The 26,279-nt window shown below is 44.0% G+C and overlaps 1 protein-coding gene across 1 annotated transcript in view; it reads left to right on the forward strand.

The window, feature by feature from the left end:
- The window catches only part of LOC132782155 (mitotic spindle assembly checkpoint protein MAD1), a 788,899-nt gene that overhangs the window by 535,523 nt on the left and 227,097 nt on the right, over positions 1 to 26,279 (forward strand). Inside the window, exon 17 of the mRNA XM_067461825.1 lies at positions 13,172 to 13,362. Within this exon, the coding sequence (XP_067317926.1) occupies positions 13,172 to 13,362 (191 nt within the window). The remainder of the gene's footprint in view (positions 1 to 13,171; positions 13,363 to 26,279) is intronic.

Genomic DNA, 26,279 nt, shown 5'->3' on the forward strand with positions numbered 1-26,279 from the left:
CGTTTGGTGGGGATGAGAGACAGGGCCTTCTCTGTGGTGGTCCCCCGGCTGTGGAACTCCCTCTCTAAAGAGGTTAGATCTGCCCTTTCCCTTCTGACTTTTTGCAAGACACTTAAGACTTGGCTGTGGGAGCAAGTGTTCCCAGAATCGACGTTTTTTATTGGCTTAGATGAGATTGTATGGACCACATTTTTTGGACTGATTTGGAGCATGTTTTAAACTTGGCAAACCGCTTTTAAATGTATATTTATTATCATTTTATGTAATTGTTGGAAGCCGCCCCAAGTCCCTCTTCGGAGGGCGAGAATAGAACGGGATACAAATGTTTTTAAATAAATAAATCTTGGAACCCGGCATTTTAAATGTTAAAATGGGGATGGGGAACGGGAGAGAATCTGGGCCTGCTTGTTTGGCTATTTGACAATCAGATGCCTCCCCAGGAGCTCAATTTGCTATCCATTTCCTTGGTGACCTGTCTGTAAGTCATCTAAGAAGCAAAGTCCAAATCAGAAATGGTGCAACGAAGAGGTCCGGCTATGAAAAGTTTTTTTTTTCTTATTTTCTTCTTATTTTCTTTTACTCTTGGGTTGACGCCAGCCTTGCTCCTGTTTTATGTAGAGACCAGCAACATGCTTAGTGACCAAACAGTAATTGGATCCAGGCGTCGCCAAAAGGTTGGCCGGCTAACATTTTGTTTTGAGAGCAGTGACATTTCCATTCCAAGACCGAGGAGGCCCAGCCCATCCTTTATTCAAAATAGTGTGAATGATTCATTTCATGCTCGTGTTAAGCGTGTTGCGTGTGTGTTCGTGACTTTGGGTGGAGAGGACAAAATGTGTAGGGCAGATACTACAAGAGGGAGTTAATGAGGTGGAGATTTCCATTTCCCAAAATGGCACCGAGGATGCTGCTTCCAGACTCTGTTCGCCCACAACCCCTTTGCCTCCAGCCCTGTTCAGTACAGCCTGGTTTGCCTCAAGACACTGGCTTGAATCCAGTTGGTTAAACTAGTCCATGCAGCCTCAAACTGCTTTTGAAAATTGGAGCAGAGTTTCAGAACTTTTTCATTTGTGGGGTGTAGAGAGTGTTGACTGTTTGGCAAGGGAAAAGTCAAAAGGACGTCTTGGATCCTCTCCAGTCTGCCCTCTGTCATCCATACATTAATTTCTATGGCAGATTCACATCTCTAGCTCCATTTTCCCTTCCAGAAGAAATGGAAAAACAGAAGCTCACTTGAACCTGGCTCTCCAACAAATCCTTTCTTGTGTTTCTGGCTCTATCTCTCTCTATCCAGGACGAGTGGCAAAGGGTTTATACCAGTGATTCTGTTCTTGCCAAGAGAAATTGCTTCCTACAGCTCAGGGCGAGGAAGGCAGATTGATTTACACCCCAGCGATTTAAATTGCCGAGATTTCCATGAACGGTGGCCGATAACGTCCAGGAACGGGCCCATATTAATAAACATTGCATGTGGCCGCTTGTGGCTGCATTTAGAGTGCTTGACCTCCCAAGGTAGATATTGTCTCTTGGAGTCTTGATGGAAAGAGGACCAGCCTTTAACTGAATCTGCTTAAAGTCCAAACTGAATTCGGTGTAGGTGATACATAATGTGTTTCACAATCCCATGCAATGCCAGATATTGTAGCAGACAATCTGAAAGTAGGTGGGTGAGTGGGTAGGGAGGTTCATCTTAACCATCTCACTCCCTGCTACTTGTTTGCTTTGCATCCATTGCGCCACCGGAGAGAAGAATCATAGAATACTAGAGTTGAAAGAGACCTCATGGGCCATCCAGTCCAACCCCATTCTGCATTCAAAGCACCCCTGACAGATGGCCATCCAGCCTCTGTTTAAAAGCCTCCAAAGAAGGAGCCTCCACCACACTCCAGGACAGAGAGTTCCACTGCTGAACAACTCTCTCTCAGTTAGGAAGTTCTTCCTAATGTTCAGGTGGAATCTCCTTTCTTGTAGTTTGAAGCCATTGCTCCATTGCATCCTAGTCTCCAGGGCAGCAGAAAACAAGCTTGCTCCCTCCTCCCTATGACTTCCTATCACATATACATGGCTATCATGTCTCCTCTCAGCTTTCTCTTCTTCTGGCTAGACATTCCCAGCTCTTTAAGCCGCTGCTCATACGGCTTGTTCTCCAGACCCTTGATTGTTTTAGGGTTAGGGTTAACCTCAGGCCCCTTCCCTCCTCTGGACACATTCCAGCTTGTCAACATCTCCCTTCAATTGCAGTGCCCAGAATTGGACACAGTATTCCAGGTGTGGTCTGACCAAGGCAGAATAGAGCATGGGTAGCATGACTTTCCTGGATCTAGGCACTAGACTCCTGTTGATACAGGCCAAAATTCCATTGGCTTTTTTAGCTGCCGCATGACATTGTTGGCTCATGTTCACCTTCCTCCCCATGAGGACACCAAGATCTTTTCCACACATCCTGCTCTCGAGCCAGGCATCGTCCCCCATTCTGTATCTTTACATTTCATTTTTTTCTGCCTCAGTGGAGTATCTTGCATTTGTCCCTGTTGAACTTCATTGTGTTAGTTTTGGCGCGTCATCTCTCTCATCTGTTCAGATCATTTTGAGTTCTGCTTAAGCGGCTAAGGGGGGAAAGGAAGGGGCCTAAGGCTGTTAGGAATTGTGGGTATTGGAGTCCAAAACACTAGGAGGGCCCAAGTTGGCCCATGCCTGGCATAGATACACCACAAAGTTTTCTTTTCCATTGCTGAAAGCCTTGGTGCGCTAACACTTTTGTTTTTAAAGAAGGCATTTTAAGCAGACAGCAATTGTAATGCAATTACAAAAGTTTCCCCTTTGCGGAGTCGTGTCTGACTCTGGGTGATGGTGCTCATCTCCATTTGTAAGCTGAAGAGCCGGCATTGTCCATAGACACCTCCAATGTCATGTGGCCAGCATGACTGCATGGAGTGCTGTTACCTTCATAGAATCATAGAATCATAGAGCTGGAAGAGACCTCATGGACCATCCAGTCCAACATCCTGCCAAGAAGCAAGAATATTGCATTCAAAGCACCCCTGACAGATGGCCATCCAGCCTCTGTTTCAAAGCCTCCAAAGAAGGAGCCTCCTGCCCAAAGCGATACCTATTGATCTAGTCACACTTACATGTTTTCGAACTGCTAAGTTGACAGAAGCGGGGGCTAACAGCGGGAGCTCACCCCACTCCCCGGATTTGAACCGCCAACCTTTCAGTCAGCAAGTTCAGCAGCTCAGTGGCTTAACCTGTTGCACTATCAAGGGGTCCATGTATGTATATATACATACATATATGTATGCACACACACACACATCACTTTATACCTTCCAACCGACTTTTCCATGAATTTCCAACAGTACAATTTCTGCACCTGAATCTCATTGAACACAGAAAGAGGGTCACGGATTCAGTTTCAAGAGATTATAAATGCATAGGCTTGGATTTAATATGTTTGCCTTCCATTCAGATTTTGGCAGAAAGCGGCTTCTTTACTTATTTATTTTGAAAGGAAATGAATGGTAATTGGAATATATTTTTTAAAAATATCCAGCTTCAATCAGATATTTGCCTTTTGTTAATTGATTTGCATTCATTCCGACGGGAAAAAACTTCCCTCAAAGTACCTTAGCATTTCTGCCTGAGTGGCAAAAACAGAGAGACGGCGCCATTGGTTCACTTCCTGTGCTCTAAAGATAGTAATTTCAGTGTTCAAACGATGCTTTGTAAAGATACTATTTGAAGGAAGTTTTCTGAAAATAGTAGTCAGAAGTTAACAACAGCCTGAGTTTTTTGGATGCTGCGAGGCAGTGACAAGTCACTCGATTGCCGTTGTCTCCGGCTTCAAATGTACTTTGATGCTGAGAAAGGGAAATGGACAGCCGTCCCAGGGAAACATTTGCACAATTGCCTTTGCTTTTCAGAGAGTTTAGGCGTAGTATGTAGTATATTTGGCAGAGAAGCCATTCTTAGACTGTCGAAGGCTTTCATGGCCGGAATCACTGGGTTGTTGTAGGTATTTCAGGGTTATATGGCCATGTTCTAGAGGCATTTTCTCCTGATGTTTTGCCTGCATCTATGGCAAGCATCCTCAGAGGTAGTAAGGTCTGTTGGAAGTAGGAAAATGGGTTTATATATCTGTGGAATGACCAGGGTGGGACAAAGGACTCTTGTCTGCTGGAGCTAGGTGTGAATGTTTCAACTGACCACCTTAATTAGCATTTGATGGCTTGGCAGTACCTGCGGGAATCTTTCTTAGACTGTATTGTCGAAGGCTTTCATGGCTGGAATCACTAGGTTCTTGTGGGTTTTTTCGGGCTATAGGGCCATGTTCTAGAGGCATTTCTCCTGACGTTTCGCCTGCATCTATGGCAAGCATCCTCAGAGGTAGTGAGGTCTGTTGGAATTAGAACAATGGGTTTATATATCTGTGGAATGGCTGGGGTGGGGCAAAGGCCTTCAAATGCTAATGAAGGTGGTCAGTTGAAACATTCACACCTAGCTCCAGCAGAGAAGAGCTCTTTGCCCCACCCCAGCCATTCCAGTTGAAACATTCACACCTAGCTCCAGCAGAGAAGAGCTCTTTGCCCCACTCCAGCCATTCCACAGATATATAAACCCATTGTCCTAATTCCATCAGACCTCACTACCTCTGAGGATGCTTGCCATAGATGCAGGCGAAACGTCAGGAGAAATGCCTCTAGAACATGGCCCTATGGCCCAAAAAACCCCCACAAGAACCTACGTTCTTAGACTGTTTTTCAATCCCATGAAAGGCACTGCAGACGGCTTCAATCAGAGAAGTCAGCCATACGCACACATATATGTATGCACACAGGCGTCACTTTATACCTTCCAACCTTAGCTAAAGCCAGCCAAATTATTTTGGCAGATGAAGCAGGAAAAAAACCTCACAATTCCCAACACTATAATAATAATGAATTAAATAACCAACAATCTGTGGCTCTTTTGTGATCCCCACTGTCAGCAGCCTGAGGTGGCCACTTCACCTTCCCTAATGGTAGGGCAGGTCCTGTGGCCTCCTTGGTCAGTACGAGTCAAAAGTCAAGTGCCAACCTTTTGAAGAAATGAGAACGGCCGGACCGTCTTCAAGGGCAGCACTGCATGGAACAGCTTTGGACAATGGAGCTGAACACTGCTTCAAGGAAAACGCTGCTTGAAGTTCCCTTTGGAAGAAGTTGGAAAACTGCTGTGTGAGCTATTCTAAGCCAAACCTTAAGAAGTGTAGGTGAAATGTAAGGCTTTGGACGGTTTGAGACATATGGTGCTGAACAGAAACTATCAATGGTCCTAGTCAACAGTGAAGGGTGGTAGTATCTCTAGATCACTAGCATCTATCTGGAACAGGGGTCCCCATACTAAGGTCCATGGGCTGAATGCAGCTCACTAAAGTCTTTCACGTCCCTTCCTATTGCCACATGTGCTTACACACACGAATGGTGCATGTCTTCTACACTACTAGTGCATGGTGGCAGCACAAACTGCTGCCTCATGCACACACACATGACACTTGTGCACACACATAATTAGTCTGGCCGCCAGCAATCAGAGGGACCGTGACCTGGCTCTCCACTCAAAAAGTTTGGAGACTTCTGATCTGAAGCTTAGGGAATAATAGTTTATTCCTTTGTCTTGGGCCCTTGGTATCTGCTTGGATTTGATGCCAAATGTTCTTAGATTCTCAAGACCTATTTATTTATTTATTTTGTGTCAAAAGCATTGTATGAATAAATAAGTTTCAGACAGATAAAATAAAGGGATCACAAGCAGCTAAATAGATTTAGACCAAAAATGAGCAACGGCAACTGCTTTGTCTGTAGCTTTAAACAATTCTTCCTCTGTACATGAGGCAGGACGCTGCGGACAAGCATACAGATGCAGAGTTGTTTGTTCTGTTCCAAAGTTACACAAGGTAGAGAATCCTTCTAGGTAGTGCCAGTTTGCCAGGTTGTCTTTGGATTTGCACACTTCACTTCTGAGTCTGTTCAGGTTGCCCATTCTTGGTTTGCCCCTGGAGGAAGACTCTCGTGGGGGGCATCCAACTGGAATTGTCTGATTTTGCTGTCCAGAGGGAGACTCTTGCTGTTGCTGGTGGTTCTCATGAAACTTTTCCTTGATTTGAGTCTACTGGGAAGAGGCTGATAGCCATTTAGTGGATGGCTTTCACAGTGTTCAACCTTATTTCTCTCGCAATTGGCAGCAACTTCTCGTCACACATTGGGGGGGGGGGGGATGTCAGCTAGCTTATAGAGTCTATCAACAGGTGTAGGTTTAATACATCCTGTGATTATCCTGCATGTCTCATTCAGTGCTTTATTCACCTGCTTCATTTATGCAAGACGAGGCAGGCACACTCGGCATTTGAGTAAGACAAGGCCAGGGGTGATGTCCTTATTAATTTTGGGTGTGCATCCTAAATACCATTATATTAATGGTGTTGCAATCTGGTATCCTCGATATAAAACATCAAAATCAAGATTTTTAACTTTAATCTGTGGCTGGTGGGATCCATGGAGGCAGAATCCACAGATGCCAGCTTTTTCTGTGAAATCACAGAAGTTGGCCATTCTCAAGTCTTACACATCTTCAGCAACACAACTTCTGGAATCTGAGCTGTCCTCCTGCCTAGATTGGGATATGGCTTGCCACTAAAGCACAGACAATTTTGGATGAGGTTTATTTTTTGGAGGGCACAGAATTTCTGTCATCTGTGGGATTTTTAATAGTCCTGGTGTAGGGACAATCTGGATGAATGCAGAAATGGAGGGGAGGAATCTTGGAGTTGTGGCTGCCAGTTAACCTCCTGATTTCTACCAGTGATGACTCAATGAATCATAGACCATTGCCAGGTGGGAAAAGGCTGCAGTGCACAAGAGCAAGACCAGGAAGGGACTGGAGATATATTTGGCTGAGCGCTCTGTGGATTTACACCATCCTGTGGTAGGGAGAGTTGCATCCAACCGTGTGGTCACCTCAGGGAAGAATCCATAAAACATGACCCAAGTGAAAGGAAGAGGAGGATGAGGAAAAGAGTGGGTGATCAGGATTTATGGTGAGGTTTCTTTTGTTGAGCACACCATCCCTGCTTGCAATTGCTTCTGCTGCATAATTGGATTTAATACACATGTATTAGGTTGCCCTGAAGACAGCATTCCTCGGATACTTGGAATCTGCCACCCACCAACAGCAGATAACTAGTTGTGTCCCAAGTATTTTTATTATATCCTTTACTTCAGTGTTTCTCAACCTTCCTAATGCCGTGACCCCTTAATCCAGTTCCTCATGTTGTGGTGACCCCCAACCATAACATTATTTTTGTTGCTACTTCATAACTGTCATTTTGCTACTGTTACGAATCGTCATGTAAATATCTGATATGCAGGATGTATTTTCATATCCCAAATACCCGATATACCCAAATTTGAATACTGGTGGGGTTGGGGTTGATTGATTTTGTCATTTGGGAATGTTGGAGTTGCTGGGATTTATAGTTCACCTAAAATCAAAGAGCCTTCTGAACTCCACCAATGATGGAATTTAATCAATTTGGCACACAGAATTCCCATGACCAAGAGAAAATACTGGGAGGGTCTGGTGGTCATTGACCTTGAGTTTTTGGAGTTGTAGTTCACCTACACCCAGAGAATACTGTGGACTCAAACAATGGTGGATCTGGACCAAACTTGGCACAAATACTCAATATGCCCAAATGTGAACACTGGTGGAGTTTGGGGGAAAAGAGACCTTGACATTTGGGAGTTGTAGTTGCTGGGATTTATAGTTCACTTACCATCAAAGAGCATTCTGAACCCTACCAATGATTGAATTGGGCCAAACTTCCCACACAGAACCTCCATGACCAACAGAAAATACTGTTTTCTGATGGTCTTTGGCGACCCCTCTGACACCCCTCGCGACCCCTCCAGGGGTCCCACCCCCAGGTTGAGAAACACTGCTTTACTTATTGCAAAGGCTCTGAAGTCTTCCAGTGCTCCCTTGCTCATACACATGCATGTACCCAATCCAATCCTATCATCCATCATATCAGGGATGGAGAGAAAGAGAGGGACCTCCTCCTTGTTCTGTATCCCATGTCAATCTGTGCTCACAAAACCCCATTTCTCATTCCTATTCTCTCTCCCCTGTATACTTCCTTTCCTTTCCTTGGTGAGCGAGGAAGAAAAGATTACTCCTTTCAACTTTGATGGATTTTGAGAAACAGATGTCTTTTCTTCTTCACCCACCTTCTCCTTTCGTGCTAGTCTTCTTTGCACCGCACGGATGAGAGTGAAGCTGAGGTTTGGCAGGTTGGTGGGAAGCACACATTACCTGGAGGGGATGTCGTGTGGCACCTTCCCATTCTGATCAAGCACCCAGTGGATGCTCCAGCTGACACTCTTTGTTTTGGGCCCTTCAAGCATCAGAGTCTGTGCTAGAAGGCATCCTTGGCATTCACAACCAAACAGCCATCCATTGCATGCCCAAGCTCATTATAAGCCCCAGGGGGTATACCAACATACTAACAATGCAGGAGAAGGTGGGTGATATCTATATAGTTTAATCACAAAATTGACAGTAGGGCAAACTTTGGTTGGTGACTATAGCATTATAGAAGGGAAATTAAAGTTACAATATTTTTTTAAAAATACAAAGAATGACTATATTTGAACAAAACTTACGTGGATTGTAGCATAGGCATTGCATTATTTTTCCACATAATCACCATTCAGTTCAATACATTTTATCAACTGACAGATGAGTTTTTTGATGCCTGTATCATAGAAATCTCCTGCCACCCTTTTTCAGGCAGTTCAGCTCTTCGATTTTCACCTCGTCATCATCGGAAAAGTGTTTTCCACCCAGGTGTTCCTTCAATTTAGTGAACAGATGAGAGTCACTGGGTGCGAGATTGGAGGCTGTGAGAGGGGTGACTTCAAATATCCCAACCAAGTCAACAACTCTTGTGTTGCATGAGCGGTGTGCGGACATGCATTGTCATTTTTTTTGTCGTGTCAGGAGTGACTTAAGAAACTGCAAGTCGCTTCTGGTGTGAGAGAATTGGCCGTCTGCAAGGACGTTGCCCAGGGGACGCCCGAATGTTTTTGATGTTTTATCATCCTTGTGGGAAACTTCTCTCATGTCCCCGCACGAGGAGCTGGAGCTGATAGAGGGAGCTCATCCGCACTCTCCCCGGGTTCGAACATGTGACCTGTCGTTCTTTAGTCCTGCCGACACAGGGGTTTAACCCACTGTGCCACTGGGGTCTCCTGCGCATTGTCATGAAGGAAACTGGCTCCCGCCATCAGCATCCCACGATGTTTGTTTTAGATGGCTCTGTGAAGTTTGTCAGTGGTCTCACAATATCTTGCAGCATTGATTGTTTCACCTCTTTCCAAGAAATCAATGAGCAAAACCCCTTTTCCCTCCAAAAACACTGACGCCACAATCTTTCTCGTGGTGAATCATAGCGAGGTCTATGCCGTTAGCATTTAGATAGCATATTACATATTATATTTTAAGTAGGAAGCTGGACAAAGAGTGTTGTACGTCTTGATAGTGCTGTATTGTAAGAATGAGCACTAATAACAATACCAGATAAAACAGAGGACTTCTTGGATGCTGCAGATCTTTCATGTGTGTTTACTTGAGCAATCCTTGCTGTTTTTGTGGCCTAAAAGGTCACGTTGCTCAGCAGAGAGTGACAATGTGGGGATATGCCCGATATCGTAGAGCCCATCTCTGTTCCTTACTTAAGGAAATGGATGTTTCTTTGCTCATCCTGGAGCTGCCATGTTGGCGAAACACGCCGTTAGGCAGCATCTCCAACCTATGTTTAACTAAAGCCAGTCCTCGTAATTAATGGGGCATAAATTACTGTTTAATTACTCAGAAAGTACCTTGGATGAAAGATTAATGGTAATTGTTGTGTATCCTCTTGAAGGATTCACAATGCTAGCAGCAAACCTTTCTAGCCATAAAATACTGGTTGAGTGGCGGTCATGTGTCTCTTGGGTTTTCTTTACCAGGAATCTACCAGTACGGAAAGAGTGGGTCTGCTCTTCCGATTTGGATTTTTCCTTCTGGGTTTTATCTTTCTTTAGAACACTTAAGGATTGTATCCATGGAGCACCGAGATATACACAAGGACACCATTGTTTTCAATTTCTTCCAAATGGAAAACCAAAGCCCCTACTTATTGTATTGTCGAAGGCTTTCATGGCTGGAATCACTGGGTTCTTGTGGGTTTTTTCGGGCTATATGGCCATGTTCTAGAGGCATTTCTCCTGACGTTTCGCCTGCATCAATGGCAAGCATCCTCAGAGGTAGTGAGGTCTGTTGGAATTAGGACAATGGGTTTATATATCTGTGGCATGGCTGGGGTGGGGCAAAGCGCTTTTCTCTGCTGGAGCTAGGTGTGATTGTTTCAACAGACTACAACAGACTTCAACAGAGACCATGAAAATGAACAAAATCTGGCTACCAGTATTAAAAAACTCTAAAATTACAACAGCAAAACAACAGAGAGGAAACAACCAGTCACATCATAACACCTCTCAGCAAGGGATTTTCCCAGGCTCAGCCAGGCCTTCAAATGCTAATGAAGGTAGTCAGTTGAAACATTCACACCTAGCTGCAGCAGGGAAGAGCTCCTTGCCCCACCCCAGCCATTCCACAGATATATAAACCCATTGTCCTAATTCCAACAGACCTCACTACCTCTGAGGATGCTTGCCATAGATGCAGGTGAAACGTCAGGAGAAATGCCTCTAGAACATGGCCCTATAGCCCGAAAAAACCCACAAGAACCCCTACTTATTGTTTTCAACTTTTGAGCAAACGTTAAACAAGCCAGAATCTTAAATCAAAGTTTAAGATTGGCTTAAGATTTTGTCTTGTTTGTTAAGTTGGTAAACATGGCTTCCTGGTTTGAATTAGATGGAGAACTCATTTCTCACATATGAACAAAAGGGTGGTTTTTCTCTCAGGTTATTGAGATGATAATCTGAATGTTCCAGGTAAGTAATCTGTAGCGTTTAATTTGTGGCAAGGTATGTGTATATCATATGCTGCATTCCTGGGCATTATTATGAATAGGGTCTATAATAATGGTGCTCTTCTCTAAACATTCCCTTAAGTCACTAACTCGATTTCCTATTTAGTCCCCAGTGGCGCAATGGGTTAAACCCTCATTTGACTACATAACCAACCCATACCGTTTTGTGAACCCTTGCTGGCTGTTCTACACTGATGTGGATGATTTGTTTAGATTTATGTTATTATAGAATTTTGTCTTACTATGTGTAGTTAAATTTATTGATGTCATGTTCAATTTACTGATGTTAGGGCTTAATTTGATGTTAGGCTTTAATGCTACTTTTATATGTGGGGTTTTCTGGGATTTTATGTTAGTATCATGTGTTTTATGTAGGCATTGAATGTTTGCCATTGTTATGCTGGAATCCGCCCTGAGTCCACTTGTAGAGATAGAGTGGAATACAAATAAAGTTTATTATTATTTGAAACACAAATAATAATAAACTTTATTCAGTCCACAGCAGATTAGTCCACAGCAGACAAGATCACTCTGCTAGCTGTTGTATTGGATCACATGTCGGACACTTCCCAAGTGTCTAGGACTGTGTGATGTATCGGCGAATAATGCGTGCAGATCCCAGTAAGGTGGCCTTCTGTGGCTGACAGGTGGTAATTTTGGCAGTGCCTATTGTGTTTAAGTGCAGGCCAAGGTCTTTAGGCACTGCATCCAGTGTGCCGATCACCACTGGGACCACCTTGACTGGCTTCTGCCAGAATCTTTGCAGTTCGATCTTTAAATCCTCATATTGTGTCAGCTTTTCCAGTTGTTTCTCTTCAACCTTGCTGTTGCCTGGGATTGCAACATCAACAATCCATAATTTGTTTTTTAACACGATCTTGAGGTCAGTAGTATTGTGCTCCAAAACTCTGTCTGTCTGAATTCGGAAGTCCCAGAGGAGTTTGACATGTTCATTTTCTGTAACTTTTCCAACTTGTGATCCCACCACCTCTTTGTCACAGGCAGATGGTATTTGTGGCACAAGTTCCAATGAATCATCTGAGCAACAGTGTTATGCCTCTGCTTGTAGTCTGTCTGCGTGATCTTCTTGCATCAGCTGAGGATGTGATCTATTGTTTCATCTGCTTCTTTGCAGAGTCTACATTTGGGATCTGTTGTCGACTTTTCAATTCTGGCTTTGATGGCATTGGTTCTAATGGCTTGTTCTTGATCTCCCAGAATCAGGCCCTCTGTCTCCTTTTTCAAAGTTCCTTTTGTGAGCCACATCCATGTTTTTTCTTTGTCAATTTGGCTCTCAGTTTTTCCCAGGAACTGTCCATGGATTATTCTTATTCTTATTGACCTGACCGAAAGGTCAGCAGTTTGAATCTGCAGAGTGGGGTGAGCTCTCATCTGTCAGGTCCAGCTTCCCATGTGGGGACATGAATGAAGCCCCCCACAGGATGGTAAAATATCCGGGCGTCCCCTGGGAAACGTTCTTGCAGACGGCCAATTCTCTCACACCAGATACGACTTGCAGTTTATCAAGTCACTCCTGACACACACACACACACACACACACAATTAGTAAGTAACACTTGCATTGCATGGCTCTCCTTCATGACAAGAACAGAGGACTTGCGCTTTCACCTTGGCTAAATTTTGGTGATACAATTTGATGACCAGGTTACACAGATGGGAATCGGTGGGACAGAAACAGGATAAGAAGTGAGCTGGAAGTTTGATGACTAATAAACCAAGATGCTTTGTGCCATTAGTCTCCTAAATGAGCTTTTAATACTACTAGGTTCTATTGTTCCTTCAGGTCAACTTAGTTCTTTTGATTGAACAATGGTTGCTCCATACTGGTGGCACTGTAGTAATGTGGACAGCAGTCTGAATTCGGACTGCCAGGAATAAGATACCTGAACCTACATTTTGAGTCCCCTAGTGACCTATTAGAGTTCTACCTTTTAGGTTTGTTTCTTGCTCCCTTGCTGTTTTACTCAATCCTTCCCTACCCAGTGCTTTTCTGAACACAGGAGGGAAAAAGAAAAACATAGAAGTACTGTTTGCAACATGCAACAAAACACTTCTCCCTCCCTCTCTCTTTCACAGAACTCAAGAAGCAAGTGGAGAGTGCCGAACTGAAAAACCAGCGCTTAAAAGAAGTCTTTTCGACCAAGATCCAGGAGTTCCGCAAGGTGTGCTACAAGCTGACGGGTTATCAGATTGACATGACGACGGATAACCAGTACCGGCTGACCTCGCTCTATGCGGAGCACCAAGAGGACTGCTTGATCTTTAAGGTAAGTTGAATTCCTCACCTTCGTTCCGTTATACATAAACATGTTTTGTGGAATCACTTCTGTAGCATCTTCCTTCCCTGTCTGGTGGTTCATGAGATCTTAGCTGCTGAAGCGATAATACATACATGCAAGGTGAGAGATGCTGTGGGAAAAAAAATATGCTTTTAATGGTCTTCATGTACAAGGACCGGAAGACTTTGCTTCCAGCATTGGCTCTGGGACATTGCATTTGATGGAGATGGGATTTATTTATTTTGTATCAAAAGCATTGCATAAATAAGTATAAATAAAAATAGAAGGAGCACAAGTGGCTAAATATCTTTTGGCCAAAAAATGGGCAACAGCGACTGCATTGTCTGTAGCGTTTAACAATTCTTCCTTTGTGCATGAGGCAGGACATTGTGGACAAGCATACAGGTACAGAGTTGCATGTTCTGCTCCACAGTTGCACAAGGTGGAGGATTCTTCCAGGTAGTGGCATTTTGCCAGGTTGTCTTTGGATCTGCCCACTTCACTTCTGAGTCTGTTCAGGGACTTCCAAGTTACCCATTCATGCTTTGCCTCTGGAGATAAAGATGGAGATGGGATGGTCGGCCGTTTAAGTCTTTACCATCCTTGCCTTTTGTGCCGTCTCTTGATCATCACTGTCTTGTTTCTTGTTCACATACTTCTTGTTTGTTTTATTTTATTTTTTACTCATGCATAATTTAAGGGCAGGTAGAGGCAAGAAGCTGTAAATGTTGTCCAGATGAAATATTTTCCAGAGGATGTTGCAATCTCTGCTGTCGCCTGGAATTGCAACATCGACGATCCATACTTTGTTTTTTCCCACGATTGTGAGGTCAGGAATATGGTGCTCCAAAACTCTGTCAGTCTGAATTCGGAAGTCCCAGAGTAGTTTGACATGTTCGTTTTCTGGAACTTTTTCAGTCTTGTGATCCCACCAGTTCTTTGTCACAGGCAGATGGTCTTTGTGGTACAAGTTCCAATGAATCATCTGAGCAGCGGTGTTATACCTCTGCTTGTAGTCTGTCTGTGTAATCGTCTTGCAGCAGTTGACGATGTGATGTATTATTTCATCTGCTTCCTTGCAGAGTCTATCTGCACTTGGGATCTGTCATTGACTTTTCAGTTTTGGCTTTGATGGCATTTGTTTTAGTGGCTTGTTCTCGGGCTGTAAGAATCTTGTATTTCAAAGTTCCATTTGTGAGCCGCATCCATGTTTTTTCCTTGTCAGTTATTGTTGTTATTTTATTAACACAAAAACACAGTATGTCATAGCAAATGAGATCTCTATGCTGGATTTCATATCACAAAATCATAAGTCAAACACTTCCCAAGCGTCTAGGACTGTGTGATGTATTTTCAAATGATGTGCGCAGATCCAAGTAAGGTGACCTTTTGCAGTTGACAGATCGTGAATTTGTCAATGTTTATTGTTTCCAAAGGCGGCTGAGATTTTTTGGCACAGCACCCAGTATGCCAATGACCACTGGGACCACCTGAACTGGTTTATGCCAGAGCCTTTGCAGTTTGATTTTGAGGTCTTGATAACAGTTGAGTTTTTACTGTTGTTTTTGTATTTGTAATAGTATTTCATAACTGTGTAGTTTTCCGGCATTGTATATTTCTGTCGCTTCTGTGATTGTTCATTTGTATTTTGATTCTGTAGCCCACTTGTCGATGGATGTCTAGAATCAGCAACACCCACCGCGGTCCTTTTTATCCTGGGCGTCGTCAGAGCCAGTATAGATTTCGTTTTGGTTTGCTTCTCTATAGTGCTAATGGGTTAGGTGCTCTTGGTTCCATTCCTCAGCTGAGACCTCTCTGACTTGGTTGAACCTGCTAATAGTTATACTACCGCTAGCACAGCTCTCAGCATCCTTAGAGCAGTTAAGCCCCCCCCCCCCCCCCCGACCACGACAAGGTGGCACCCATCAGGGGGTTATTATTATTATTATTTGAAACACAACAAGATGAGTCCACAGCAGACACTCTGCTAGCTGTTATATTGGATCACACGTCGAACACTTCCCAAGTGTCTAGGACTGTGTGATGTATCAGCGAATAATGTGTGCAGATCCCAGTAAGGTGGCCTTTTGCAGCTGACAGATGGTAATTTTGTCAGCACCAATTGCGTTTAAGTGCAGGCCAAGGTCTTTAGGCATGGCACCCAGTGTGCCGATCACTACTGGGACCACCTTGACTGGCTTGTGCCAGAGTCTTTGCAATTCAGTCTTTAAATCCTCATATCGTGTCAGCTTTTCCAGTTGTTTCTCTTCAATCCTGCTGTCACCAGGGACTGCAACATTGACGATCCGTACTTTGTGTCTTAACACGATCATGAGGTCAGGAATCTTGTGCTCCAAAACTCTGTCAGTCCCAGAATAGTTTTCTGTAACTTTTTCCGGTTTGTGATCCCACCAGTTCTTTGTCACAGGCAGATGCTATTTGTGGCACAAGTTCCAATGAATCTTCTGGGCAATGGTGTTGTGCCTCTGCTTGTAGTCTGTCTGTGCCATCTTCTTGCAGCAGCTGAGGATATGGTCTATTGTTTCATCTGCTTCCTTGCAGAGTCTACACTTGGGATCTGTCGTCAACTTTATTGCTGTTGTTGTTGTTGTTGTTATTATTATTATTATTATTATTATTATAGGTGGAGATGGGCATCCTCAGTCATTGGCCCACATAGCGGTATGAAGCTATTTATTTATTTATCTATCGTGTCATCCGCAACCAGAACATTGTATTACATTTCTAACAGAACAAAATAAACAAACAGATAAAAAAACCCCACAAATTTTGCAAACTTGTTAGCTGATTAAATGTCCTTTGACCAGTATCTGGCCACTTGGAGTGCCTGTGGTGTTGCCGTAAGAAGGTCCTCCATCGTGCATGTGGCAGGGCTCAGGGTGCATTGCAGCAGGTGGTCAGTGGTTTGCTCTTCTCTGCACTCGCATGCCGTGGATTCCACCCTGTAGCCCCATTTCTTAAGATTGGCTCTGCATCTTGTGGTGCCAGAGTGCAGTCTGTTCAGCGCCTTCCAAGTCGCCCAGTCTTCTGTGTGCCCAGGGGGGAGTCTTTCATCTGGTATCACCCACGGATTGAGGTGCTGGGTTTGAGCCTGCCACTTTTGAACTCTCACTTGCTGAGGTGTTCCAGCGAGTGTCTCTGTAGATCTAAGAAAACTATTTCTTGATTTGAGTCATTGACATGCTGGCTGATACCCAAACAAGGGATGAGCTGGAGATGTCAGTATTGGCTGCTATTTCCCGGCGGATGTCAGGTGGTGCAATACCGGCTACGCAGTGTAATTTCTCCAGTGGTGTAGGGCACAGACACCCTGTGATAATGCGGCATGTCTCATTAAGAGCAACATCCACTGTTTTAGTGTGGTGAGATGTGTTCCACACTGGGCATGCGTACTCAGCAGCAGAGTAGCATAGCGCAAGGGCAGATGTCTTCACTGTGTCTGGTTGTGATCCCCAGGTTGTGCCAGTCAGCTTATGAAGCTGATTTGCCATATCACGGTTGGCTCAGATGCCAAGCGATAACTGGAGCAGATGTTCCAGTGGTTAAGTTTCCAGTCTCTTCCTCTTTCTCTCACTGTGGGAACATTTTGCTGCACCAGGCCTCATCCTTTGCTTAACCTGAGTTTTATGAGTATTCACTTCTGTGGAGATTATCGAAAAGCTGCAAATGTTAGCAAGGGGATCATTTCACTGTTTCCCTTTTGCAAATAACGCCACGACTCTGAAATCTGGGCTCATAAGTTCTGTACTCTATTGAACTAGCTGACTGGAGGAGCAGGTAAATTATGAACAACAGTCATGTAGACTAAGCCCTGAGCAATCGTTAAATAATGACTAATCTGAAAACACCCCCCACCCATAGGAAACTTGACTTCATTGTCAGCCAGTTGTTTGATTTGCAAGCTCGAGTTCCATTTCATGGCTCACTTACTTAAGGAAATTTCTCAACATTTCTTAAGAATTTATATCGTTTTCCAGGATTGTTACACTCTTCTTTTTCCCCCAACTGGCCCTTTGTATGTTCATTCATTCTCCCCGATGCTGCAGACAACAAAGGTAGGGGAAGGGAGTGGACATTGCTGTCTAAAGCAACAAGCATCCTATAATGAGACCCTTTGTGAAGAACACAAGGTTTCAGCTTGGGATACAGATCATTTTGTTCCCGTAGCTTGTTTTCCTGCTTAGCAACACAGCTGTTTTGCCACACTGAAGAGCCAAACCAAGCCATTAGTGGTAATAACCCTCAGTTGATGCCTCTTTTAAAAAAACGTTGATGCCTTTCCAGGCCTTGGTATTCCTCTTATTGTGATGCTAAAGATTCACTGGCTTTCTTCATTGCGGAAGCTGTACAATGATTTCAGCAATGAATCACAATAGGATGCCATCCAGCAATAGTCCTTTGTTGCCGTGAGGTCCTTGTCTCATCCAACTCTCTATATCAGTGTTTCTCAACCTGGGGATTGGGACCCCTGGGGGGTCACGAAGGGTTTTCGGAGAGGTTGCCAAAGACCATCAGAAAACACATATTTCTGATGGTCAGGAACACTTTTGGCAGAGAAGGCTGATGATCTCTCCACCTGTCCTTCTCTTCCTTTTTGGTTTTGGTGAACTACAACCCCCAGAATTCAAAAACAGCCCGTCCCAACCCCATCGGTATGCAATGTTGGTGCAGATCCATTGTCGGCTGGGTTCAGAGTGCTCTTTGATTGTAGGTGAACTATAAATCCCAACAAGTACAACTTCCAAATGTCCCAAATTTCAAGGTTTATTTCTCCCAAACTTCACCAGTGTTCACAATTGGGCATATTGCACCAGGACTGTGGCACAGCTGGCTGGGAGTCAGCTGCATTAAGATCATTACTGACTGAAAGGTCATGAATTCGAAGCCAGCCCGGGTCGGAGTGAGCTTCCAACCAATTTGTGTAGCTTGCTGTCTACCTTTGCAGCCTGAAAGACAGTTGCAAGACAGTTGCATCTGTCAAGTAGGAAATTTGGGTACCATGTATGCGGGGGGGGGGGGGGGGGGGGTAATTTAACTAATTTACAATGCCATAAAAATCTCCAGCAAGCATGCAAAGATTGAGGAAGTACTTCATCAGTGTCACAAATGGACGCTGAAGCGATAGCTCCCCTGGTGTCCAGAATACCCTCATCAAAAGCTGGAAAGTTAAGTAGCCTCTGTGTGTCTGAGTCCCCTGCGGGGTGAGAAGGGCAGAATATAAATACTGTATTTAAATAAATAAATAAATAAATATTTGTTACAGTAAGTTGTAGCAGGACCGTGTGTGTGTGTGTTGAAGAAAAACCTTATGATGGTAATGATTATGTGCAGCTGGTAATGTAGGTCAACCACCAAACTTGGCACGAATACTCAATATGCCCAGATGTGAACACTGGTGGTCTGGGAATATAGACTTGACGTCTGGGAGTTGTAGTTGCTAGGATGTATAGTTCACCTATAATCAAATAGCATTCTGAAGCCCACCAACAATAGAATTGGGCCAAACTTCCCATACAGTTCCCATGTTTTCTGGTGGTCTTTGGCGCCCCCCCCCCCCCCGACACTCCCAACCCCCAGGTTGAGAAAGGCTGGTTTAGACTGAGATGAGCCCTTGTTTATCGTGTTGGGTGTTGTCTGAAGTTGTCACTATTTCTCAAACCATAATTGAGTGGTACTTATTCAGAACATTAATGGAAGCTTCTGCACTAGTGAAGGAGGTTGGAGCTAAGGAGCCCAATGCTTATATTTTCAATCTGCATTTTTAAAAATGCGTGTCCTTTGTTTAATCTCTGTTTTGTGTATTTTAATATGTATTTTAGAGAGATACGTTTTAATATATGTGTTTCTAGTGTTTTAGCTGTGTCTATGTCTTTTAATAGTTCTGTAACCCACCTCAAACCAGGAGAGATGGGCAAGAAATAAAATTATTATGTACACAACAAGATTAATACACAGCAAACAAGATCACTATGCTGGATTTTGTATTCAATCACACGTTGGACACATAGGACTGTGATGTATCGGCAAATAATTTGTGCAGATCTGAGTAGGGTAGCCTTTTGCAGCTAGCAAATGATAATTTTGTCAGCGCTGATTGTTTTTAAGTGCAGGCCAAGGTCTTTAGGCACTGCACCCAGTGTGCTGATAACCACTGGGACCACCTTGACTGGCTCGTGCCAGAGTTCAAGCTTTGTTCCTCGTATCATGTCAGCTTTTCCAGTTGCTTCTTGTCAATTCTGCCATTGTCTGGGATTGCAATATTGACAATCCATACTTTGCTTTTTCCAGTATTGTGCTCCAAAACTGTCAGTCTGAATTCAGAAGTCCCATAATAGTAGTAGTGGTAGAAGCAGTAACAACAACAACAACAACAACAACAACAACAGTAACAGCAACATACTTCTTTAACTATCTGATACTTACAATATTTTCAGTTCCCTGAAGGAGGTGCATAGAGACTAGTCCTTATCCCGTTCAGTTATTAAATGCATGAGACAGATCAATTCCTCTATATTTTAGCGTTTTGCAGATAGGGGGTTGCGGCTGTAATGGAGCGACTTGGAGCGTGTGCCGCCAGCCAATGCAATTTGCGGCTGATCAGGAATGGGAACATTTACTTTTGGTGTGTTGCGCCCAGCAGCCTCCCTGTGTCTGCGCTCCAGTGGCCTCTAACCGGCCGCAGGTGATTGTGTGCATGTCATTAACTTGGGGAGCCTGCAAAGCATGCAGCGCTGGTGTTTATCTCGCTTGTGTCATTCACGGAGCGGATGCCATGCAATTAGAACAAACAAGTCCTTTGGCACCTTGAGGATTTCCACCGCTCACCCATAAACTTTAGGATAGAATTTCAATTTGAGCCCCTTTTAATTTTCTGGGCAGCTCTGTCCAAAACACCACTTGCTTTCCTTGAAAGCTTGAATGAAGTGCTACCTTTCCTTCTCAGATGGAAGGCATACACTCCACTCTCATTCAGAGTATGTTATTTCCGAGTAATATTTAGAGAACACTTCTGATTGAAGCAGGGTTGTTTCCCCCATGGATTGCATTCCAGGCAGGGGGAACCTCTGACCTTTCCGTTACTGTGCCAGGTAAAGCTGAGTCTCTTTTCCTGTTTTTCATGGGGAAACAAGATGCCAAAATACATTCATACGCACAGACCCATTGGTTTCTAGCTGCCAACCAGGTTGCAGGATAAAAGCACTTGTGTCCGCTTCTGAAATATTTTCTAGTCCCTTATAATTTATCTACTTCTGACCTGAAAAGTCTAAGAGATCACCTGCAGTCAGCACAAAAAAACTTGGAATTTCCTTCTCTTCTGAATCAATGTTCTTTAAAACACTCTTGAGTCCCAATATTGGGGAGGATGGTGGTGGGGATGATGATACTTCCAGAATTGGGCTCAGCAGGGATTTGCATTTGAGGATTGTCATACTTATAGAGTCTACTATGAAACATCAGGGTATGGAGAATTTCTACTCAGGCCATCCTTTGGCAGCGGTCCAGCCATGCTAATAATGATTTTTCTTGCACACATACACTTTTTGTGGTTGTTAGCTGCCATCCAGTCAACCTCAACCCATAGTGACACTATGAATGAGAGACTTCCAAGACACTCTGTCTCATCTCAGGTTGCAGGTCAGGGTTTCCTTGACTTCCTTAATGGAGTCTATCTATTCTACTTCAACCGAGTCATACTTTCTCATGATATGGCCAAAGTACAACAGTTTCAGTTTCACCATCTTGGCTTCTAGGGAGAGTTCAGGCTTGATTTGCTCTCGGGCCCATTTAGCCCTGGCAATGCCACCTTGGCATTTTGTCTTGGAATCAGAGACAGATGTAGGCATGGATGTTGTAAACAGAGTTAAGGGAATGATTATTTGACAGCCAATATCCTAACAATGCCTCATGTGTGGTTCCATATCTCTCTGAGAAAATAAGCACCGGTCAAAAAGTTGACCCAAGCTTCCTCCCAGTATGTGAATAAAGAGATATTTCCACCACCCATTAAATGCATTTTGCCTCTTAGCAAGGGGATTCCCCTAGGCCAGCGTTTATCATCCTAGGGTTTGGGTCCCCTCGTGGGGTTACAAAGGGGTTTCAGAGGGGTCACCAAAGACTATGAGAAAACATATATTTCTGATGGTCTTAGGAACCCCTTTGGCAGAGAAGGCTGAAGATCTATCCGCCTGTCCTTCTCTTCTTTTTTGGAAACAGACAGCGAATCCTCCCACCAAAAGCAATCCTCCACTGTGATTGGTCGGTCTCTCAGCCAAGGAGATTCCAAGTGGGGATGGGAGAGCAGGCATGCTCGGTGCATAGCAGTGTGGTGCACTTGTGTGGGCAAGGGAGAGCGTACAAGGCTAGAGGGAGGCTCACGCCAGCAAGTCCCTTCAAAGCAGGGGGGTTCTGTGTGGGAGGTTTGGCCCAATTCTATTGTTGGTGGGGTTCACAATTCTCTTTGATTGTAGGTGAACTATAAATCCCAGCAAGTACAACTCCCAAATGTCAAAATCTATTTTCCCCAAACTCCACCAGTGTTCACATTTGGGCATTTTGGATATTTGTGCCAAGTTTGGTCCAGATTCATCATTGTTTGAGTCCACAGTGCTCTCTGGATGTAGGTGAACTACAACTCCAGAACTCAAGGTCAATGCCCACCAAACCCTTCCAGCATTTTCTGTTGGTTGTGGGAGTTCTGTGTGCCAGGTTTGGTTCAATTCCATCGTGGGTGGAGTTCAGAATGCTCTTTGATTGTAGATTAAAGATAAATTCCAGTAATTGCAACTCCCAAATGACAAAATCAATCCCCTCCAACCCCACCAGTATTCAAATCTGGATGAATTGGATATTTGTGCCAAATTTGGTCCAGTGAATGAAAATTCATCCTGCATATGAGATATTTACATTACAATTCATAGTAGCAAAATCGCAGTTATGAAGTAGCAACAAAATAATGTTGTGGTTATTTATTTATTTACTTTATTTCTATACCGCTTTTCTCAGCCCGTAGGCGACTCAAAGCGGTTTACACAGTACAAATCACAAAACAATGTCAAAGGCAATTAAAACACATTATACATAACAGTCAATATCAACAAATAATCATTATCATAACGCCTCAGCACCAAATCAGAACCATTCTCATAATCCTTGTTCCAAGTTCGATTGCACCGTATTTCTATAATCAATTGCACTGATTTAGCCAAACGCTTGTTCGAAGAGCCAGGTCTTCACCTTCCTCCGGAACGTCTACAATGACGGGGCCTGTCTGATGTCTACAGATAGGGCATTCCACAGCCGAGGGGCCACCACCGAAAAGGCCCTGTCTCTCGTCCCCACCAGGCGCGCCTGTGATGCAGGCGGGATCGAGAGCAGGGCCTCCCCAGACGATCTTAATGTCCTAGTCGGTTCATAGGTGGAGATGCGTTCAGAGAGGTAAGTAGGGCCGGAGGTCAACACAACATGAGGAACTGTATTAAGGGCTCGTGTCATTGGGAAGGTTGAGAAACACTGCCCTAGACAGAGTAGGTCTATGTTGAAAGATGCTGGTTGCTTTCTGGAGCATAGGCAAAATTGACACATCTCTGTGTTTTGACGCTGTGTCTCCTTTCTGTACATTAAATCCAGCAGAAGTTCTCATGTAAACACCCCACCAGGATTTCAGATGTAGATGATTTTATGGAAGGTTATATATTACAATTATCGGCCTTCTGACAGATGTAGTCTATTACTGCTGCTGGTTCATTAAAGGTCTTAGTTGGTTATACATATTTCTTTCATTTATGTGAGTGACGGTAATGTGCAAGCAGCTCGATGATGTATATGTAGAGGCTGCGCTTATTTAGTTTTCTGCTCCAATCTTGCATCTAATGTTTTTCCTGCCCTTAGCCGGCGGGGGGAAGGAATGTCCTCGTAATCCATCTCTGATGGCTTCTCTGTTCCAAGGACCTGTGGCTAAATAAGAAGGGGGCTCTTAAAATATTATTTCCTCCACTGTGCCCTGTTGAACCACTCAGGCGCTTAAGATTACAGATGAGAGATTGGCCATATCATCTCAGACTCCAGGGCAAGGATGGCACTTCTCAATATCCGCCTGTGTGCCCTCTCTCCAAAATACCTTCCAGGAAATAGAGAAATAATAAATTAGGGGAGGAAGGGGAGAGTTTTAGCCCATCATTATCAAATGCTGCTTCTTGTCTGTTGTCAGGAACATCTTTAACAGAATGGCGCATTCAACATGTCTTTCTTTGGCAGCTGCATTCAATGGTTTCTGTAGGCTTACCTCTAGTAAGAACTGGGAGGGTGTTTCAGGTTTGTTTATCTCTCCATCTTTATCCAGTAAGATCAATCATTCTCTTTAATTTACTAAATTACTCCTGATTAATTGTTTTTCTTAGGTAAATGCTATCACTTGTAGCAATTTCAAATTCTAATTTTTCAGACGCTAGCTTCTTCAGGTTGCAGCTATGGATAGAATACTAGAGTTGAAAGGGACCTCAGGGCCATCCAGTCCAATCCCCTGCTATGGAGGGAAAGCACAATTAAAGCACTCCTGACAGATAGCCATCCAACCTCTGTTTAAGAGCCTCCAAAGAAGGAGCTTCTACCAGATTCCAAGGCAGAGAGTTCAACCGATTACTCCAAGGCCTAGTCTCCAGGGAATCAGAAAACAAGCCTGTTCCATAGAATCATAGAATTCTAGAGTTGGAAGAGACCTCATGGTCCATCCAGTCCAATCCCATTCTGCCAAGAAGCAGGAAAATCACATTCAAAGCACCCCCAACTGATGGCCATCCAGCCCTGTTTCAAAGCATCCAAAGAAGGCACTTCCACCATACTTCGGGGTAGAGAGTTCCACTGCTGAACAGCCCTCACAATCAGAAAGTTCTTCCTAATGTCCAGGTGGAATCTCCTTTCCTGTAGTTTGAAGCCATTGGTCCACGTCCTAGTCTCCAGGGCAGCAGAAAACAAGCTTGCTCCCTCCTCCCTGTGACTTCCTCTCACATATTTATACATGGCTATCATATCTCCTCTCAGCCTTCTCTTCTGCAGGCTAAACATGCCCAGCTCTTGAAGCGGCTTCTCATAGGGCTTGCTCTCCAGACCCTTGATCATTTCAGGCGCTCTTCTCTCAACACATTCCAGCTTGTCAATATCTCTCTTCAATTGTGGTGCCCAGAATTGGCCACAGTATTCCAGGTGTGGTCTAACTAAGGCAGACCACACCTGGAATACTGTGTCCAATTCCTTCTTCCTTATGACATCCTTTCAGATCTCATGTCTCCTCTCACCCTTCTCTTTTGAAACTGAAGAGTCCCAGCTCTTTCAGTGGCTTCTCAGAGGGATCGATGGTCTCCAGAGCATTGATCATTTTGGTTGCCCTCCTCTGGACATGCTCTAGCTTAGAGTCAATCTCTCTTCTAAATTGTGGTGTCAAGAATTGGACAGGTGAGGTCTGACCAAAACAGAAGAGATGAGCATCATGCCTTCCCTTGTAGACATTATACCCTTTTTGATGCAGCTCAAAATCCCATTGGTTTTTTTTATCCCCAGCATCACATTGTTGACGCATGTTCATTTTGACCATGAAGACACCAAGATACGTTTCACATGTAAGGCTGTTGTCAAGCTACCCACCCTGTATCTGTGCATTTCAATTTTTTTCCTGCCTACTGGAATATCCTACTTTTCTCCTTGTTGAAATATATTTTGTTAGTTTTGGCCCAGCTCTTTTCTCTGGGTACTTCAGAGTTCAGAACCCACACTGGGTGGACCAGTGAAAGTCAAAGCTCCTACAGAATAATGAAGAGTTGGTTTCTTTGAAGGACTCCGCCAGGTCCTTACAAGAAGTAGTGCTTTGTGCATGGATCCATTCCATTGCTAAGAAAAAGGGTGTTCACTTGATGTGGTCTTGATTTATTCAAAGGCAGTATGGAGCATTTTTCAGATGTATTGTCGAAGGCTTTCATGGCTGGAATCACTAGGTTCTTGTGGGTTTTTTCGAGCTATAGGGCCATGTTCTAGAGGCATTTCTCCTGACGTTTCGCCTGCATCTATGGCAAGCATCCTCAGAGGTAGTGAGGTGTCCATTTGATAGAAACTCTGATGGCAGATGTTTCAGATGTTTCATTCTTGCATTAAAGATGCTGCCAAATGTTGCAGAGAGTGCATTGTATCTATCCCTCTCTCATTGCCAGTTCCCAAACCTCCGTCATGGGGTTTAGAATGGATGAATACCCTTTAGTGGCATTGTAATGGGAATTATCACTCTGCAGAAGCTGCTTCTGACAGTCCAAGACTCTATAAAGTAATCCATCTTGGAAGGAGCAGCCCAAGTTCAAGAGATATTGTGCAAACCTTTGAGTAGCATGGGTCTCTTTTTTCATAAACTGAGAAGTAGGAGAAAATAGAAAAGTTCAAAGGCAATAAATGTCAGCATAGATAAAATTGGGTTGCTGTGAGTTTTCCAGGCTGTATAGCCATGTTCCAGGAGCATTCTCTCCTGAAGTTTCACCCACATCTATGGTAGGTTGTGAGGTCTGCTGGAAACTAGGCAAGTGAGGTTTATATACCTGTGGAATGTCCAGGGTGGGAGAAAGAACTCTTGGGTTGTTGTTAGGTTTTGGGCTGTATGGCCACATTCCAGAAGCATTCTCTTCTGATGTTTCACCTCCATCTAAGACAAGAACTCTTGTCTGCTTGAGGCAAGTGTGAATGTCAGAATTGGCCACCTTGATGAGCATTGAATGGCTGCTTCCTGCCTGGGGGGATCCTTTGTTGGGAGGTGTTAGCTGGTCCCAGGCCTGTAGCCAGGATTTTGATTGGGGGGGTGAGTTTGATTTGGGGGGGGGGACTCAGGATCTATCCTAGCAAAACTTTTGTAT

The sequence above is a fragment of the Anolis sagrei genome, chromosome Y (genome assembly GCF_037176765.1).
Source record: "Anolis sagrei isolate rAnoSag1 chromosome Y, rAnoSag1.mat, whole genome shotgun sequence".
Taxonomy (NCBI): Eukaryota; Metazoa; Chordata; class Lepidosauria; order Squamata; family Dactyloidae; genus Anolis; species Anolis sagrei.